This window comes from Salvelinus alpinus, chromosome 5 (genome assembly GCF_045679555.1).
Source record: "Salvelinus alpinus chromosome 5, SLU_Salpinus.1, whole genome shotgun sequence".
Classification (NCBI taxonomy): Eukaryota; Metazoa; Chordata; class Actinopteri; order Salmoniformes; family Salmonidae; genus Salvelinus; species Salvelinus alpinus.
Window position 1 is genome coordinate 54,732,641 of NC_092090.1, and position 21,451 is coordinate 54,754,091.

The 21,451-nt window shown below is 43.9% G+C and overlaps 1 protein-coding gene across 4 annotated transcripts in view; it reads right to left on the reverse strand.

The window, feature by feature from the left end:
* LOC139576349 (far upstream element-binding protein 3-like) overlaps positions 1–21,451 on the reverse strand; it is an 88,841-nt gene that overhangs the window by 50,714 nt on the left and 16,676 nt on the right. For 3 of the 4 annotated variants that reach the window (XM_071402359.1, XM_071402358.1, XM_071402360.1), the window contains exons 4-7: positions 21,159–21,208; positions 20,932–21,003; positions 16,240–16,297; positions 15,724–15,886 (exon numbers count right to left, since the gene is read on the reverse strand). In XM_071402359.1, coding sequence (XP_071258460.1) covers positions 15,724–15,886; positions 16,240–16,297; positions 20,932–21,003; positions 21,159–21,208 — 343 coding nt within the window. Of the gene's footprint in view, positions 1–15,723; positions 15,887–16,239; positions 16,317–20,931; positions 21,004–21,158; positions 21,209–21,451 lie in introns of those variants that run through there. The other variant, XM_071402362.1, reaches the window with a different exon arrangement.

Sequence of the window (21,451 nt, forward strand, 5' to 3'; positions counted from 1 at the left end):
GAATCAGGCCTTCATGGGTTGAACTGCTGCAAAGAAACCACTACTAAAGGACACCAGTCATAAGAAGAGACGTGCTTGGGCCATGAAACACAAGCAATAGACATTAGACCAGTGGAAATCTGTCCTTTGGTCTGATGAGTCCAAATTTGAGATTTTTGGTTCCAACCACCGTGTCTTTGTGAGACGCAATATAGGTGAACGGATGATCTCCGCGTGTGTGGTTCCCACCGTGAAGAATGGTGTTGGGGTGCTTTGCTGGTGTCAGTGATTTATTAAAAATTCAAGGCACACTTAACCAGCATGGCTACCACAGCATTCTGCAGCGATACGCCATCCCATCTGGGTAGCGCTTAGTGGGACTATAATTTGTTTTTCAACAGGACAATGACCCAACACATCTCCAAGCTGTGTAAGGGCTATTTGACCAAAGAGGAGAGTGATGGGGTGCTGCATCATATGACCTGGCCTCCACAATTACCCGACCTCAAACCCAGATGGTTTGGGATGAGTTGAACTGCAGAGTGAAGGAAAAGCAGCCAACAAGTGCTCACCATATGTGGGAACTCTTTCAAGACTATTGGAAAAGCATTCCAGGTGAAGCTGGTTGAGAGAATGCCAAGAGTGTGCAAAGCTGCCATCAAAGCAAAGTGTGGCTACTTTGAATAATCTAAAATGCATTGATTTGTTTAACACTTTTTTGGTTAGGACATGATTCCATGTGTGTTATTTCATAGTTTTGATGTCTTCACAATTATTCTAAAATGTAGAAAATTGTATAAATAAAGAAAAACCCTTAAATGAGTAGGTGTGTCCAAGGTGTAGGAACTGTATGTGCAATGTTAAAGCTTATCTACCCCCTTTGGGATAAAATACTGAATTTGAACTTTCCAGTTCCTTTTTTGTCATTTAGCAGATGCTCTTATCCAGAGCAACTTACAGTTAGTACACTCATCTTAAGATAGCTAGGTGGGACAACCACATATCACAGGAATAGAAAGTACATTTTTCCTCAATGACGTAGCTATCAGTACAGTCAGATCTAGAAGTGTGTGTGTGTGTGGGGGGGGGGGTCAAGTGCAAGTGCTGGTGAGGGTGAGCATTATTTAAGATACTGTTTGCAGAGGTAGGGTTTCAGATGTTTAGGGTAGGGAGGGGACTCTGCTGTCCTAGCTTCAAGGGGAAGCTGGTTCCACCATTGGGGTGCCAGGACAGAGAAAAGCTTGGACTGTGCTGAGCGGGAGTTGCCCTCCCGTAGGGTTTGGTGTACCAAGAGACCTGAGGTGGCAGAACGGCGTGCCCGGGTTGGGGTATAGGGTTTGAGCGTAGCCTGAAGATAGGGAGGGGCAGTTCCTCTTGCTGTTCTGTAGGTAAGCACCATGGTCTTGTAGCGGATGCGAGCTTCGACTGGAAGCCAGTGGAGTGTGCGGAGGAGAGGGGTGACATGACAGAACTTGGCAAGGTTGAAAATCAGGCGGGCTGCAGTGTTCTGGATAAATTGCAGGGGTTTGATGGCACAAGCGGGGAGCCCAGTCAACAGCGAGTTGCAGTAGTCTAGACAGATGAGGACAAGTGCCTGGATTAGGACCTGCAACACTTCCTGTATGATGTAGGGTCGTACTCCACGGATGTTGTAGAGCATGAACCTGCAGGAGCGGGTCACTGCTTTGATGTTTGTAGAAAGCGATAGGGTGTTGTCCAGGGTCACACCAAGGTTTTTTTTTTTTACTCTGGGAGGGTGACACTGTGGAGTTGTGATGGAGTTGTCAATTGTGATGGAATGGTCTTTGAGCGTGCAGGCCTTCCCCGGGAGGAAGAGCAGATCCGTCTTGTCGAGGTTGAGGTGGTGGGCCAACATCCAAGTTGAGATATCTGCCAGGCACGCAGAGATGCGTGTCGCCACCTGGGTGTCAGAAGGGGGGGGTTGAAGTTGAGTGTCATCTGCATAGCAATGAAAGGAGACACCATTTGAGGATATGACGGAGCCAAGTGGCTTGGTGCATAGAGAGAAGAGGAGAACCGAGCCCTGGGGGACACCAGTAGTGAGAGTACGTGGTGCAGACACACGTCACCTGGTAGGAGCGGCCTGTCAGGCAGGTTGCAATTCAAGAGTGTTCAGAGCCTGAGATTCCCAGCCCTGAGAGGGTGGAGAGGAGGATTTGATGGTTCACGGTGTCGAAGGCAGCGGATAGAAGGATGAGAAGAGAGAGAGAGAGTCAGCGTTGGCAGTGCGGAGAGCCTCTGGGACACAGAGAAGAGCAGTCTCAGTTGGTGAGGGTCAAGAAGATCGTTCTGAGAGAGATAATGAGAAAGTTGGTGTTGGTTTCTTGAGGAGGGGAGGAACTTTGGACATTTTGAAGTCAGAGGGGACACAGCCAGTGGTCAGGGATAGGTTGATGAGGGAAGTGAGAAGGTCCCCAGAGATGGTCTTGAGAAGGGAGGAGGGGATGTGGTCAAGTGGGTAAGTTGTCGGGCGGCTAGAGGTCTGGAGAAAGAGGTCAAGGTGTAGGGTTGATCTGTGTACGTGAATTTGTCAAGCTTTTTTCCAAAGTGGTTGACAAAGTCGTCCACAAAGAGAGGGGGGGGGGGGGGGGGTGGCGGATTAAGGAGGGAGGAGAAAGACCTTTAAGTCTTTACTGAAGACTTATCTCTTCAGTAGGTCATATGATTGAGTGTAGTCTGGCCCAGGAGTGTGAAGGTGAACGGAAAGGCTCTGGAGCAACGCACCGCCCTTGCTGTCTCTGCCTGGCCGGTTCCCCTCTCTCCACTGGGATTCTCTGCCTCTAACCCTATTACAGGGGCTGAGTCACTGGCTTACTGGTGCTCTTTCATGCCGTCCCTAGGAGGGGTGCGTCACTTGAGTGGGTTGAGTTACTGACGTGATCTTCCTGTCTGGGTTGGCGCCCCCCCTTGGTTTGTGCTGTGGTGGAGATCTTTGTGGGCTATACTCGGCCTTGTCTCAGGATTGTAAGTTGGTGGTTGAAGATATCTTCCTGTTTGGCCCTGTCCGGGGGTATCATCGGATGGGGCCACAGTGTCTCCTGACCCCTCCGGTCTCAGCCTCCAGTATTTATGCTGCAGTAGTTTATGTGTCGGGGGACTAGGGTCAGTTGGTTATATCTGGAGTACTTCTCCTGTCTTATCCGGTGTCCTGTGTGAATTTAAGTATGCCCTCTCTAATTCTCTCCTTCTCTCTTTCTTTCTCTCTCTCGGAGGACCTGAGCCCTAGGACCATGCGTCAGGACTACCGGGCATGATGACTCCTTGCTGTCCCCAGTCCACCTGGCCATGCTGCTGCTCCAGTTTCAACTGTTCAGCCCACGGCTATGGAACCCTGACCTGTCCACCGGACGTGCTACCTGTCCCAGACCTGCTGTTTTCAACTCTCTAGAGACCGCAGGAGCGGTAGAGATACTCTTAATGATCGGCTATGAAAAGCCAACTGACATTTACTCCTGATTATTATTTGACCATGCTGGTCATTTATGAACATTTGAACATCTTGGCCATGTTCTGTTATAAGCTCCACCCGGCACAGCCAGAAGAGGACTGGCCACCCCTCATAGCCTGGTTCCTCGCTAGGTTTCTCCCTAGGTTTTGGCCTTTCTAGGGAGTTTTTCCTAGCCACCGTGCTTCTACACCTGCATTGCTTGCTGTTCGGGGTTTTAGGCTGGGTTTCTGTACAGCACTTCGAGATATTAGCTGATGTACGAAGGGCAATATAAAATAAACTTGATTTGATTTGAGAAGGTGTAAAATCCTTTCCTAGGGTTTGAGGCAGAAGCTTGACATTTAGAGTGGTGGAAAGGGGCTTTCGCAGTGGATACAGAGGAAGAGAATGTAGAGAGGGGGAGTGAAAGGATGATAGGTCCTCTGGAAGTTTAGTTTTCATTCACTTTCGCTCAGCGGCCCGCAGCCCTGTTCTGTAAGCTCGCAATAAGTCACTCAGCCACGGAGCAGGACGGGAGGGCCGAGCCAGGCCGGGAGGAAAGGGGACAGTGCGAGTCATAGGATGCGGAGGAGGAGAGTAGGGTCGAAGAGGCAGAATCAGGAAACAGGAGGGAGAAGGATTTGGCAGAAAGGAGAGATGATAGGATAGAAGAGGAGAGACTAGTGGGAGAGAGAGTGAAGATTGCGATGGTGCATGACCATCTGGGTAGGGGGTGAGTGGTTAGTGTTGGGAGAAAAGGGAGACAGAAAAGGAAACAAAGTAGAGATCAGAGAGCTGGGGGGGAGGGGGGGTCGCAGCGAGATTAGTAGGCAAGCAGCCTCTAGCAAAGATGAGGTCAAGAGAGGCAAGGAGGGGAAAGAGAGTTGGAAAGAAATTAATAAAAGGCAGACGTCGGGAGGTTGAAATCGCCAGGTACGAAGAGCGGTGAGCCATCGTCAGGAAATTAGGTTATCAAGGTGTAAAGCTCATTGAGGAACTCTCCAAGGGCACCTGGTGTGCGATAGATCACAATAATGTTAAGCTTGAATGGACAAGTGACAGTGACAGCATGGAATTCAAATGAAGAGATGGACAGGTGAGATGGAGAAAAGAGAAAATCTTCACTTCGGAGAAATGAGTAGACCTGTGCCCCGACGACCAGATGCTCGAGGACTACGAGAGAAAACATGGTCAGATGAAGATAGAGCAGCTGGAGTAGCAGGAGTAGCAGTGTTCTCTGGGGTGATCCATGTCTCCGTCAGGGCCAAAAAGTCAAGGGCCTAAAGGGCAGTATAGGCTGAGATGAACTCCGCGTTCTTGACCGCAGATCGGCAGTTCCAAACGCTGCAGAGACCCGGAATTCCAAATGGGTTGTGCACGCAGGATACACTAAATTAGAAGGGTTGCAACCAAGGGGTGGAGAGCGTCTGTAAAGCCTACAGGGAGAGGTGTGAACAGGTATAGAAAACACACACATGGTTGACTAAGCTACAAAAGAACAAAATGAAATAATCTGTAATTAACTATGTAAGATACTCAAGTGAGAGACTGGTGTGGAGCATTCCTGTTTCCTTCCACGAACACCTCGGCAGAACCGTCTTTGTTTCAGCGACAAAACCGCCATGACCGCCACTTACATCTCCCGCTGAGAACCCAGGAGAGACTGAAGAACTAACTAATTGCTAATTCCCTAGCAGAGGTAGAGAGCACACCGCCCTGTACTAACTGCTGATTGTCTAGGAGACGTGAAACCACTCCCCCTCCAATACAGCCACTGATTACCAAAACAAGTCACAAATTGCACTGCCCCTTGATCCTGGTTGATGTGTAAACAACTATCTGCAGTCAGCAGTTCTCACACCAAGTAGGCCACTGGGAAAACAGGCATCACTTTAAGTAATTGGCCCTAGCTAGCAAAAATACAGTACTAGGCCAAAGAAGATACAAATTATACTTATCACTCCTGGAGATATCAGGAGTGCTCTAGCTATAGCCCATAGAAACACATTGAATAACACATTCATAAATGGCAGAGAAAAATAGTCAAAAAATAAATCATAAGGAATAAGGTTTTGAAGTGTATGTCCTATACAGTATCTAGGAGAATATTTTTGTTTTTTGGAAACATATTTTACCCCTTATTTTTGTTAGCACAAAACTACCTCCACAATGCCTTCCATTTGTATGGGTTCCCTTCAGACGAGTCCCGTGACACTAATGGGAGACTTAGAGGAAAACGATGAACACCATCATGCTTGTGAGAGTCTCCCCATTCCACAATGGGGTCATATTACACCGAACAAAAATATAAACACAATGTGTTAAGTGTTGGTCCCATGTTTCCTGAGCTGAAATAAAAGATCCCAGAAATTTGTCATACGCACAAAAAGATTATTTCTCTCAAATGTGTGCACATATTTGTTTATACCCCTGTTAGTTAGCATTTCTCTTTTGCCAAGATAACCCATCCACCTGACAGGTGAGGCATATCAAGAAGCTGATTAAACAGCATGATCATTACTACACAAGTGCACCTTGTTCTGTCGACAATAAAAGGACACTAACATGTGCAGTTGTCACACAACACAATGCCACAGATGTCTCAAGTTGAGAGAGCATGCAATTGGCATGCTGACTGCAGAAATATCCATCAGAACTGTTGCCAAAGAAGTCAATGTTAATTTCTCGACCATAAGCCGCCTCTAACGTTGTTTTAGAGAATTTGGCAGAACGTTCAACCGGTCTCACAACAGCAAACCACATGTAACCACACCAGCAGTTGCAGTTTGGCATCGTAAGAGACTTCAGTGGGCAAATGCTCACCTTCGTTGGCACGCTGGAGAAGTGTGCTCTTCACAGATGAATCCCGGTTTTGGGCAGATGGCAGACAGCGTGTATAGCGTTGTGCGCGCAAGCGGTTTGCTGATGTCAACTTTGTGAACAGAGTGCCCAATGTTGGTGGTGGGGTGATGGTATGACCAGGCATAAGCTACGGACAACGAACACAATTGTATTTTATCAATGGCAATTTCAATGCACAGAGATGACGTGATGAGATCCTCTTATGTTTCAGCATAATAATGCACGACCCCATGTAGCAAGGATCTGTACACAATTCCTGGAAGCTGAAAATGAATTTATTTAAGTTGACTGATTTCCTTATATGAACTGTAACTCAGTAAAATCTTTGAAAATGTTGCATGTTGCTTTGATCATTTTTGATCAGTGTAGTTTGTAGCTAAGGCTGTTGTAGTGACCATATTACCGCCACACTGGCGGCCACGAGTCATGAAGGCAGTCAAATTCCACGTGACTGTTTAGTAACGGTTATAAGGGTTCTCCAAGATCTGATGCTGCTGATGGTCATCAGTAGCCTACCAAACTTGCTAACTGCCTGGACCTCAGCACTCTATTGTCCCTCTAATCACTCTGACATCAATGCAAATGTAATCGAAAATCTAAATCAAACACTTCATGAGAGCCCATGAGCTCATTTTGTGCAACATTTCTATAGGCTATGCAATTGCGAGAGATAACAGAGTGATGGCCTATTATATTATAAAGAGGAGGATCCCATCAGCTTTCTATAGACTACGCCTATTATATATACACTGCTCAAAAAAATAAAGGGAACACTTAAACAACACAATGTAACTCCAAGTCAATCACACTTCTGTGAAATCAAACTGTCCACTTAGGAAGCAACACTGATTGACAATACATTTCACATGCTGTTGTGCAAATGGAATAGACAAAAGGTGGAAATTATAGGCAATTAGCAAGACACCCCCAATAAAGGAGTGGTTCTGCAGGTGGTGACCACAGACCACTTCTCAGTTCCTATGCTTCCTGGCTGATGTTTTGGTCACTTTTGAATGCTGGCGGTGCTTTCACTCTAGTGGTAGCATGAGACGGAGTCTACAACCCACACAAGTGGCTCAGGTAGTGCAGCTCATCCAGGATGGCACATCAATGCGAGCTGTGGCAAGGTTTGCTGTGTCTGTCAGCGTAGTGTCCAGAGCATGGAGGCGCTACCAGGAGACAGGCCAGTACATCAGGAGACGTGGAGGAGGCCGTAGGAGGGCAACAACCCAGCAGCAGGACCGCTACCTCCGCCTTTGTGCAAGGAGGATTAGGAGGAGCACTGCCAGAGCCCTGCAAAATGACCTCCAGCAGGCCACAAATGTGCATGTGTCTGCTCAAACGGTCAGAAACAGACTCCATGAGGGTGGTATGAGGGCCCGACGTCCACAGGTGCAGGACGTTTGGCATTTGCCAGAGAACACCAAGATTGGCAAATTCGCCAGTGGCGCCCTGTGCTCTTCACAGATGAAAGCAGGTTCACACGCACATGTGACAGACGTGACAGAGTCTGGAGACGCCGTGGAGAACGTTCTGCTGCCTGCAACATCCTCCAGCATGACCGGTTTGGCGGTGGGTCAGTCATGGTGTGGGGTGGCATTTCTTTGGGGGGCTCGCCAGAGGTAGCCTGACTGCCATTAGGTACCGAGATGAGATCCTCAGAACCCTTGTGAGACCATATGCTGGTGCGGTTGGCCCTGGGTTCCTCCTAATGCAAGACAATGCTAGACCTCATGTGGCTGGAGTGTGTCAGCAGTTCCTGCAAGAGGAAGGCATTGGATGCTATGGACTGGCCCGCCCGTTCCCCAGACCTGAATCCAATTGAGCACATCTGGGACAACATGTCTCGCTCCATCCACCAACGCCACGTTGCACCACAGACTGTCCAGGAGTTGGCGGATGCTTTAGTCCAGGTCTGGGAGGAGATCCCTCAGGAGACCATCCGCCACCTCATCAGGAGCATGCCCAGGCGTTGTAGGGAGGTCATACAGGCACGTGGATGCCACACACACTACTGAGCCTCATTTTGACTTGTTTTAAGGACATTACATCAAAGTTAGATCAGCCTGTAGTGTGGTTTTCCACTTTAATTTTGAGTGTGACTCCAAATCCAGACCTCCATGGGTTGATAAATTTGATTTCCATTGATAATTTTTGTGTGATTTTGTAGTCAGCACATTCAACTATGTAAAGAAAAAAGTATTTAATAAGAATGTTTCATTCATTCAGATGTAGGATGTGTTATTTTAGTGTTCCCTTTATTTTTTTGAGCAGTGCATTTCTCAACTTTCCTAATATTAAGCACATTGCTTATCTTAACAACAGGAGTATAGCCTACCTGGCCGGCATGAAAATGAACAATGGGAAAAGTGTCCTCCATTCGCTAATTAAGTGCATAGATGACATGTATTTTTTCCTGTTGCCCCCGTTTCCAGACAGGTGCATGATAATGGTCCATTCTAAATCAAAACAAATGTCATACATATATTACTTAATACATGTAAAGACAAGATTAAATCAAGAATAGTCTGATGGCGGAAAATATTAGCCTATCACTTGTGAATGATACCCAGCGTAAGGCAAGAAACAACTTTTTCCCCCTACTTTTTCTAATCATAGTCGCACACCTCATGTAGCCTAGCCCATAGGCCTATGTTTTGATAAGGTTTGTGTCACAACTAAAAAGTATCCAAATAACTTCATAAAATTAAGCACATTCATCCGCTTTACAAGGGTTGCTGTAGAGCCTAACTGGCATACATAAGCAGCACGTCAATTTCAATTTTGGGGAAGATCATTTTCACCATAAAAATGAACCTTTATAATAGAAGCATTTACATGCATAATCACATTTGCGGTCACTTTTGATAATGGTGTTTTCCCACTAATGGAACATTCGCGCATATAGTCTACTGCCGTGTGTGCATTGCTGCGCTTATGTGAAGAAATAACCTAATAGTTTATCACATTTTAAGCTAAACTTTCTGATTTGTTGCGTCAGCCTCATTGGGTCATTTTTTAAACGATTGTATTAATTTGAGATCTATCGCATCCCACAACTGTCCCATAAAAATTCAGATTATTTCATGCACAGAATTGGTAAACTTTTATACTATGGGGGATAGTAGATTGACATAGGCTAGTGCTTTTGATGTTCGTTAGGCCTACACTTGTTGGCTGACGAAAAGTAAATGTGGACAGTTCTTCCAATATCTTCAATATACACCACGGATAAAGACGCACGCAGTTGTGACCCCGAAGTGTCTGTCTTCACTTGTAGCCTGTGAGAAAGAGCCGATCATGTGATGGAGAGCCATGTGAGTGAGAGGTGCTTCAGGGGCATGCAGCACTCAGGGAGAAGGGAACAACGGCCACAAAAGGCATGGATTTTTTTTTTTATTCGAGGCATTGTCAAAATTGTGAATGAGAGACTGATGAAGTGTGTACGGCCTGCGCAAAAAATAACTTTTTCAAATCATCATTAGGATCGCATCATGAAGCCTTACAATGTATTAATAATCAAAAAACGTGTAACCCAATGTCTGTAGAACAACTAAAGTTAAATGAATAAGCATATTGGAGTATATATTTATTTGTTAACCGCTCAACACAGAACAGCCGCATGTGCGTACTCCCTCAAATCGTTTGAAGAAAATATCCTTTCTATTTCATTGAACTTTGTTCAATTGTATTCTTCATACTATAAAATAATGCCACGGAATTCAAACCAAATCTTGTCTGCTAAATTAACTAGTGGAGCCCACAGCCATATGGCATAGCCAGATCAGGACTTAACATAAGGACAAGGATTAATTGAGAAGGTGTAGGCTGTATTACATAGATTTATTAGACTTTTTAAAATGTAGATGTTCCAAAGGTCTGCATCAGTGGCTTATGGGCTATGTGTAGAAGCCAGGAGATGCTAAATGTGTTTATGTTAATTAAATGGTAAATTACCGTGAGACTGACAGTTATTTGCTTGACAATTACCGGCTCACTAAATTTCGTGACCGCCACAGCCCTATTTGTAGCCCAAACGGTTCAGACGCTAAAGACAGAAGTTGGCACATCAGTGTTCAGACGCTAAAGATGTTTTGGTGAGCATGAGACGGAGTCTACAACCCACACAAGTGGCTCAGGTAGTGCAGCTCATCCAGGATGGCACATCAATGCGAGCTGTGGCAAGGTTTGCTGTGTCTGTCAGCGTAGTGTCCAGAGCATGGAGGCGCTGAAAGAAGACTTTCAGGATGTCTCATTGTCTGACAAAAACCGCTGTAGCTCGGCCACCTTCCAGGAAGGCCGACATAGGCGGATGCAATATATTGAGACGCAGCCCATGCAAGAAAACAGATATATCTAGCTTAAACTGACGTATTTTGACAGGGATTTTTTTTAATAATGTTACTTAGATTGACGCACGGGTGTGTCAATAGACACAACCTTGTCATTAATTATGTTGTTGTTCCTAATTAAAGCATTTGTATCCTTATCTTTAAAAATTATAAACTGAATGAAACGTCCCTTTTTCAGGATGTTGTCTTCAAAGATAATTCGTAAAAATCCAAATAACTTCACAGATCTTTATTGTAAAGGATTTAAACACTCTTTCCCATGCTTGTTCGACGAACCATAAACATTTAATGAACATGCACCTGTGGAACAGTCGTTAAGACACTGACAGGTTACAGACGGTACGCAATTAAGGTCACAGTTATGAAAACTTAGGACAATAAAGAGGCCTTTCTACTGACTCTGAAAAACACAAAAAGAAAGATGCCCAGGGTCCCTGCTCATCTGCGTGAACGTGCCTTAGGCATGCCGCAAGGAGGCATGAGGACTGCAGATGTGGCAAGGGTAATAAATTGCAATGTCCGTACTGTGAGACGCCTAAGACAGCGCTACAGGGAGACAGGACAGACAGCTGATCGTCCTCGCAGTGGCAGACCAAAGGGTAACACCTGCACAGGATCGGTACATCGGAACGTCACACCTGCGGGACAGGTACAGGCTGGCAACAACTGCCAGAGTTACACCAGGAACGCACAATCCCTCCATCAGTGCTCACACTGTCATTGCAGGCAATCTCAACGCTGTGCATTACAGGGAAGACATCCTCTTCCCCCATGTGGTACCCTTCCTGCAGGCTCATCCTGACATGACCCTCCAGCATGACAATGCCACCAACCATACTGCTCGTTCTGTGTGTGATTTCCTTCAAGACGGGAATGTTAGTGTTCTGCCATGGCCAGCAAAGAGCCCGGATCTCAATCCCATTGAGCACGTCTGGGACCGGTTGGATTGGAGGGTGAGGGCAAGGGCCATTCCCCCCAGAAATGTCCGGGAACTTGCAGGTGCCTTGGTGGAAGAGTGGAGTAACATCTCACAACAAGAACTGGTAAATCTGGTGCAGTCCATGAGGAGGAGATGCACTACAGTACTTCATGCAGCTGGTGGCCACACCAGATACTGACTGTTACTTTTGATTTTGATCCCCCCCTTTGTTCAGGGACACATTATTCCATTTCTGTTAGTCACATGTCTGTGGAACTTGTTCAGTTTATGTCTCAGTTCTTGAATCTTATGTTCATACAAATATTTACACATGTTAAGTTTGCTGAAAATAAACGCAGTTGACAGTGAGAGGACGTTTCTTTTTTTGCTGAGTTTAACTGGTTTGGCGAGTGTTCCGTTTTGTGAGAGGTGTGAGATGTTTACCAGGTTTTCTATTATTTTCTATGCTTTACTGGAGTTTAACCTGTAGTTGTTGGCTCTCTTCAAAAGTAAAATATATTATTGCTGCTTAAGTTCAGGAATTGTATTTTCATCTTTACCTTGTAAATATTTCTTAAGGGTTCTTTCTAAAAAATATATATATATTTTGACTTCTCTGTCTACATTTGCAACGGTAAAGATTTATTTTAAATCATTTACGTATTTCATAAATTTCAGGGTCTTGAAAATGTGCACTGTTCATTCTCCATATTCTGTCACTAACTGTCCTTTGTAGTTGGGAAAAGTAATATCCTGTAAATGATTTGTATGTAGATATGACATTTTTCAGCATCTTTGGAGGCTCCTTAAATGTGCCTTTTTAATTACTATGTCTGTCTAACTTGTCAAATGTGTGATTTAAGTTACCTGCTAAAAAAATAGTTCCTGTCTGGATTTGAGCTAATATAGCTTGAATTACACTACGTTCAAAAGTTTGGGGTCACTTAGAAATGTCCTTGTTTTTGAAAGAAATGCAATTTTGTTGTGCTTTTCTTTCAAAAACAAGGAAATGTCTTAGTGACCCCAAACTTTTCATCGGTAGTGTATATCTAAAGAAAACAGATTTACCCCTAGGAGGATATGCAATGAAATAATGTGTATTTCACCCCACGTAAGGTACATTGCAAGATTAAAAAGCAACCTTCTTGGTTTGGGGGCTGGGATATAAGAGAAGAAAATGTGTATTATTTATCAGGATGCCTACAACTCCTCTTTAAATGTTTTTTTTAAGCAACTCTTTCAGGAAAACCACATCTGCTGACAATTCCATGTAATAATAAAATGAGAGAGTCATAGTATGAATACATAATTATTATATACAGTCGGCCAAAAGTTGAGAATGACACAAATATACATTTTCACAAAGTCTGCTGCCTCAGTTTGTATGATGGCAATTTGCATATACTCCAGAATGTTATGAAGAGTTATCAGATGAATTGCAATTAATTGCAAAGTTCCTCTTTGCCATGCAAATTAACTTAATCCCCCAAAAACATTTCCACTGCATTTCAGCCCTGCCACAAAAGAACCAGCTGACATCATGTCAGTGATTCTCTCGTTAAAACAGGTGTGAGTGTTGACGAGGACAAGGCTGGAGATCACTCTGTCATGCTGATTAAGTTTGAATAACAGACTGGAAGCTTCAAAAGGAGGGTGGTGCTTGGAATCATTGTTCTTCCTCTGTCAATCATGGTTACCTGCAAGGAAACGCCGTCATCATTGCTTTGCACAAAAAGGGCTTCACAGGCAAGGATATTGCTGCCAGTAAGATTGCACCTAAATCAACCATTTATCGGATCATCAAGAACTTCAAGGAGAGCGGTTCAATTGTTGTGAAGAAGGCTTCAGGGCGCTCAAGAAAGTCCAGCAAGCGCCAAGACCGTCTCCTAAAGTTGATTCAGCTGCGGGATCGGGGCATCACCAGTACAGAGCTTGCTCAGGAATGGCAGCAGGCAGGTGTGAGTGCATCTGCACGCACAGTGAGGCGAAGACTTTTGGAGGATGGCCTGGTGTCAAGAAGGACAGCAAAGAAGCCACTTCTCTCCAGGAAAACAATCAGGGACAGACTGATATTCTGCAAAAGGTACAGGGATTGGACTGCTGTGGACTGAGGTAAAGTCATTTTCTCTGAATCCCCTTTCCGATTGTTTGGGGCATCCGGACAAAAGCTTGTCCGGAGAAGACAAGGTGAGCGCTACCATCAATCCTGTGTCATGCCAACAGTAAAGCATCCTGAGACCATTCATGTGTGGGGTTGCTTCTCAGCCAAGGGAGACAATTTTGCCTAAGAACACAGCCATGAATAAAGAATGGTACCAACACATCCTCCGAGAGCAACTTCTCCCAACCATCCAGGAACAGTTTGGTGATGAACAATGCCTTTTCCAGCATGATGGAGCACCTTGCCATAAGGCAAAAGTGATAACTAAGTGACTCGGTGAACAAAACATCAATATTTTGGGTCCTGATGAAGACAGCTTGGCTGTCGAAACGTTGGTAATTAAAATGTTGCATCTGAGCTCCTAGAGTGTGCAGCTTTCCTTTATTTTCAGGAAACTCCCCAGACCTTAATTGCATTGAGAACTTGTGGTCAATCCTCAAGAGGCGGGTGGACAAACAAAAACCCACAATTTCTGACAAACTCCAAGCATTGAGTATGCAAGAATGGGCTGCCATCAGTTAGGAATTAGCCCAGAAGTTAATTGACAGCATGCCAGGGCGGATTGCAGAGGTCTTGAAAAAGAAGGGTCAACACTGCAAATATTGACTCTTTGCATCAACTTCATGTAATTGTCAATAAAAGCCTTTGACACTTATGAAATGCTTGTAATTATACTTCAGTATTCCATAGTAACATCTGACAAAAATATCTAAAGACAATGAAGCAGCAAACTTTGTGGAAATTAATATTGGGTCATTCTCAAAACTTTTGGCCACGACTGTACATTACGCACATTATATAACGTGTGACCATGTAGAAAGAACAAACATTTAACAGAGAACATACAAAACATATAAAGTAAAGTACTTCTTTGTACTTTGAGGCACTGTGCCTTTTTAGGGCTTTTAAACTCCAACTCCTCTCCTAACAAATTAAAAAATATAGAGGCTGGTGGGGCTCTAGGAGAGAGTGGGTCCACAAAGAGACCCGAAGGCATCACACCTAAATCAGAGAAGTGTCTGATTTAGCCACACCATCCCAATCCCATCTCCACTCTCACCAATAACAACCATTGAATATTAGCTATAAATGGCAAACAAGGAATAATAATGACTAGACAGCCTCTCCTAATCTACCCAGAACGCTTATTAATTTTACTGCCTCTCCAACCTAATGTGTGTTTGTGTGGATGTGTGTGTATATCTGTTAGGTTGGATAAAAAGCAGAAGACATATTTCAACCCTGTATGGACTAATAAAGGCTGTATCACAACCGGCCGTGAATGAGAGTCCCATAGGGCGGCGCACAATTGGCCCAGCGTCGTCCGTGTTCGGACGGTGTAGGCCGTCATTGTAAATAAGAATTTGTTCTTAATTAACTGACTTACCTAGTTAAAAAAAGGTTACATTTAAAAAATGTATTTAACATAAAGTCTTATCTTATAGCTGTTCATGGATGTGCGTGGGTGTGATTGTGTATATGAACAGGAGTATGAGGGAAGAGTAAGGGATAGTGAATATGAATATGTCTAGGGGGGTGGGAGAGAATGGGTGTGTGGAATGAGAATGGATGAGTAAGTCGATGGATGGATGGGTAAGTGTGTCTGAGAGGAAGGGAGAACTTTAACCCCTGACCCCACACCATAACAGAGATGCCAGAACCCTCATTTACTCAAGTGATTCCTTTATTTTGGTAATTACTTGATGTTCAAATCACAAATGAGTTTTACAGGTGGATACAGTTGAGAAAAGACTGCAGAGACTAGAAAAATAACATTTCCAAATGAAAATGTGTGTGCATGCTTGTCTTGAAGTATTTATGGTTGCGAAATAAGTTGTAGTGGGGTTAAAAAAAGCTTTGAAGGCCTAGTATCAGTAGTGACTGCAGTTATAATGGTAGTAATAAGGCCAGTTGTAGATCATACTGGATTAGTATAGTAGGCTAGAGGGAGTACTATAGCCCAAGAGAACTGATTACATTTTCTTTCTCTTAGAAGGCATACCTGCAGTTGCTTGATGGTGTCCCCTCCCCTCCCGATGACTAGGCCCACTTTGCTGGCTGGGATGAGCATCTCGTGGACTGAGCTGTTGTCCTCAGCCTCGCTGTGGAACCCAGAGCTGTTTCGACAGCGGTCCACTATCTGCCCAAGCATTCTCTTGGCCTGCCTGGTGGAGAGCAAACAGTTGCATATCAATGATGTATAGATGATGTGATGTATTATAGTCAATACCAATTACATACTGTACTATGATTGCCTACAGTGTCAACATTTTATGATTGGTACACAATGTGGTTTTTAAAACTGTATTATGTATTGTCAATTACTGTAATATTTTGGAGTAACAGTTAAATAAATGTGTATCAACAGAGTTGCAGTTAATACAGTGTGTGAGCATCTATAGAAACCATCAATAAGGGGACATATTGTTCTTTTCAAAATGACAAAGGATTGTTGACGATACTGCTACTGAGTTTATAGAATTTCTGTCACGTTCAACGTCTCAATATAAAAACTCACTCAATGCTCTCTGGGGTTCCATTGAGGGAGCAGGCTCTGTCCATCATACCGCCACTCTCTACAATGAGAAAGAACCGCTGGCATACAGTTAAAGGAGTCAAGTTTTTGACATAGAACCCTTTTGGTACAGAACATAAACGGTCATGATAATGCATTTTGCATCATCACCTCATTGCTGACAGCCTTGAATAGCATGTGTCCTACTGTATGTTGCTGAGATATAAAATTAAAAGCAATCTGATATTGGTTATTATCTAACATAAGGACAGGAAGTGTTGGGAAGTGTGTGTAGTCACAGACATTAAGGGACATACTGTACGATGGGGCCAACAAATATCGCAGCTCTGCTTCTAGCTCCTACGCAACTTTGCAGTATTTTGTTTTTTGGTGTGTTAATTCTTACATTAGTAGCCCAGAATGTTTTTGTGTTATTACATACAGCCGGAAATAACTTTAGGATATCAGAGCGGCGGTAACTAACCAGCATTGCGACCAGGAATACGCCTTTGGCGAATTGGATTCTTTGTTCTTACCGCTCAGGGCAATTGAACTTACCCCAGAGGCTGCTCCAAGATGCCGCCGGCGGAGAAGAGGTATTCTAGTCAGACTCAGGAGGTGTGCACACCATCCACCGCTTCCGAGTATATTACTAGCTAATGTTCAGTCTATGGACAATAAAGTAGATGAGCTCAGGGTGAGGATCTCAAATGCCGACGAATGACCTTCCAAGAAAATGATCTTCGGTTATAGTCAAAGCCGTGTATATTCCGCATCAAGCCGATACCACGGTGGCCCTCAAGGAGCTACACTGGACTGTGTGCAAACTGTAAACCACATATCTACACAAACCAGATTTGAGGAAAACACTACCGAAGTACTATCAACACATTGACTGTGGTTCTCGTGCTGCTAAAACGCTCTATCACTGCTACTCCCCCTTCCGGGTTGCCTACAAGGCCTCCCTTCGGCAAATCAGATCACAACCCTATTTTGCTCCTCCCTTCCTATAAGCAGAAACTCAAACAGGATGTACCTGTGCTAAGGTCTATTCAACGCTGGTCTGACCAATCAGAATCCATGCTTCAAGATAGTTTTGATCACATGGACTGGGATATGTTCAGGGTAGCCTCAAAATAACATTGGCGTATACACAGACACGGTGACTGTCAGGAAGAGTATAGGCGATGTTGTTCCCACTGTGACTATTAAAACCTACCCAAACCAGAAACCGTGGATAGATGGCAGCATTCGCGCTAAACTGAAAGCGCAAACCACCTCATTTAACCATGGAAAGGTGACTGGGAATACGGTTGAATACCAACAGTGTAATTATTCCCTCTGTAAGGCAATCACACAGGCAAAACGTCACTAAAGAGACAAAGTGGAGTCGCAATTCAATGGCTCAGACAAGGAGATGTATGTGGCAAGGTCTACAGACAATAACAGATTACAAAGGGAAAACCATCCATGTCACGGACACCGACGTCTTGCTCCCGGACAAGCTAAACACCTTTTTCGCCCACTCTGAGGATAACACAGTGCCACCGACGCGGCCCGCTACCAAGGAGTGTGGGCTCTCGTTCTCCGTGCCCAACGTGAGTAAGACATTTAAGCATGTTTACAGACATATTCAATCTCTCCCTATCCCAGTCTGCTGTCCCCAATTGCTTCAAGATGTCCACCATTGTTCCTGTCCCTGAAAAAGCAAAGGTAAATTAACTCAATTGCTTTGAGAGGCTAGTTAAGGATCATATCACCTCTTCCTTACCTGACACCCTAGACCCACTTCAATTTGCAAATGCAATCGCACTGCCCTATCCCATCTGGACAAGAGGAATACCTATGTAGGAATGCTGTTCATTGACTATAGCTCAGCCTTCAACACCATAGTACTCTCAGAGCTCATCATTAAGCTTGGAGCCCTGGGACTGAACCCCGCCCTGTGCAACTGGGTCCTGGACATCCTGTTTGGACGCCCCCAGGTGGTGAAGGTAGAAAACAACACTGCCACTTCGCTAACCTCAGTTTACAGGGAGGAAGTGAAGGCCCTGGCGGAGTGGTGCCAGGAAATTAACCTCTCCCTCAATGTCAACAAAACGAAGAAGCTGATCGTGGACTTCAGGAAACAGCAGAGGGAGCACGCCCCTATCCACATCGATGGGACCGCAGTGGAGAAGGTGAAAAGCTTCAGCTACTCGGCGTACACGTCACTGACTATCTGAAATGGTCCAACTAAACAGACAGTGTGGTTTAGAAGGTGCAACTGCACTTCTTCAAAGTACAGAGAGATCCATGATGAAAACCTGCTCCAGAGTGCTCAGGACCTCAGACTGGTATCAAGGTTCACCTTCCAACAGGACAAAGACCCGAATCACACAGCCAAGACAACGCAGGAGTGGCTTCAGGACAAGTCTCTGAATGTCCTTGAGTGGCACAGCCAGAGCCCGGACTTGAACCCGATCTAACATCTCTGGAGAGACCTGAAAATAGCTGTGCAGCAACGCTCCCCATCCAACCTGAGAGGATCTGCAGAGAAGAATGGGAGAAACTCCCCAAATACAGGTGCCAAGCTTTTAGTGTCATACGCAAGAAGACTCGAGGCTGTAATCGCTGCCAAAGGTGCTTCAACAAAGTAAAGGGTCAGAATAAGTAAAGGGTCAGAATACTTAAATGTCATATTTCCGTTTAAAAAAAATCTAAAATAGCAAACATTTCTAAAAACCTATTTTTGCTTTGTCATTATGGTGTATTGTGTGAAGAGAAAAAAAAATGTGGAAAAAGTCAAAGAGTTTGAATAGTTTCTGAAGGCACTGTACTAGTGATGCACCGATATTACATTTTTGGCCAATACCAATAACCGATATTTAACATTTTAGCTGCCTTTTAAGCATGCCAGTACAGTTAAATAGTTAACACACACACAAACACACGGACGCAGCGGTCTAACGCACTGCATCTCAGTGCAAGAGGCGTCACTACAGTCCCCGGTTCGAATCCAGGCTGTATCACATCCAACCATGATTGGGAGTCCCATTGTGCGGCGCACAATTGGCCCAGCGTCATCCGGCCGTCATTGTAAATAAGAATTTGTTCTTAACTGACTTACCTAGTTAAATAAAGGTTACACACACACACACCAAAACATTATTTGTTGGCATGTACTTATGTCCCCATTTACCAGTAAAACATAATCAAAACCTATTTCTGTTACTTACTTGCTCTGCTGTTTCGTTGTTCATTTGTTCAGTCGTTTCATTCTCAACCAGGATTCCTATGGAACGCCGTTTGGGTCTTTGCGTGTCAAAAAATATACTATTTAACACTATTTGACACGTCAAATAACACAATTTGACATGTCAAATAAGTTTGTTGATCAATCAGGACTTGAATATGACTGAACGTCACAATTTTTTACGTAGTTATTACACATTGATTACACTATCACTCGTATTCCATATGTCACAACGATTCATCGATACGTATGCTATGATGCTGGTAAAGTTGTCTCGCGCACCTACAGTGCTGATCATTAAAAAAAGCTAGCTAGCCCATTGATGCAAACAATGTAGTTCTTCCCCAAAAACATAGCAAAACGACATAATTTGTTTCAGTAGCTATAGCTAGCTAGCTAACTATATTGCTAGGTGTCATCTAAATTAAGCCTAATTTATAAGACAGTTCTTATTTGATTAATGGTGGTCGGACCATCTATGTGAAGCTAGCCACAATAAGGATTAGTCACAATAGCGGACTTTGCGGTTAGCCTTCAAAATAAAAGTATGGCATAATGCTACTATTTGTAATAATTTGCATCACTGTCAATTACATACTTTTATTCTGAAGGCAAACTGCAAATTCCACTATTGTGCTTTAACAGTGTTACTGTATATTTTTTGACACGCAAAGACCCAAACGGCGTTCCATAGTATCTATGTCGTGAAGCTAATAGCAGTGACGCTATTACTGTGTAACTCCGGTAGGGCAACATCAGAAAAATAGCCCATTTGGTAGTGTGTACCGGTGTTCGACCAGTCAGCAAAAGCCAACATCACCCATGACAGAGAACGGTTGATTGTCAAGGGCAATGAATTCCATTATCTTGGCTTTACTGAAATGTTCTTACTCTTTCAAATGACTGCTCGACTTGTTGACTGCTTGATCCACACAGCAGACATTGTGGGCTAGGTTAACAATGCTTTGTTGCACGTGAAGCCCAACATTTTACGTGGCGTCATTATGTCCTGTACCTACGTTATATAGGTATGCATGGTAGCTTTGACATCGGTTTTTAACATTGCCGTTAAACTAAACAAACATCGGGCCAACACCGATGTTGGCATTTTTAGCTAACATCGGCCGATTCCGATATGTTCACCAATATATCGTGCATCCCTACACTGTACATAGACACGGAATCACTGGCCACTTTAATAATGTTGGCATACTGCTTTACTCATTTCATATGTATATACTGTATTCTATTCGACTGTATTTTAGTCAATGCCACTCCGACATTGCTCGTCCTAATACTTTTATATTTCTTAATTCCATTATTTTACTTTAGATTTGTGTGTATTGTTGTGAATTGTTAGATACTACTGCACTGTTGGAGCTAGGAACACAAGCATTAACATCTGCTACATATGTGTATGTGACCAATAAAATTTGATTTGTATATTTAGAACTGCTTACCAGAGGCAATTTGAATCTTGCACCCGGACTCCAGCTGGATTCTCGTAATTTGTTCACCTCCTCTGCCTATGACTAAAATAAGAGGGAGAAGGAGGGGAGAAAAAAAGTGGGATGGGAGTGGAGAAAATAGTTCAGGTAATGTGTCAGTTTGACAAAATAAATACATCCTTCAACATAATTCAAAATCAAGCATCCAAGGACGAAAACATCCCAAACCACGTACTTACTGAATCCAACCATTCTATCAGGCACTTTAAAGTCTTCTGTCAAAACAGCCCTAAATTACAAGAGGGTGGGGTGAAAAGAGACAAGATATATACTGAGCGTACAAAACATTAAGAACACATGCTCTTTCCATGACAGACTGACCAGGTGAAAGCTATGATCCCTTATTGATGTCACTTGTTAAATCCACTTCAAATCAGTGTAGATGAAGGGTAGGAGACAGGTTAAATTAAGATTTTTAAGCCTTGAGATAATTGAGACATGGATTGTGAATGTCTTCCATTTAGAGGGTGAA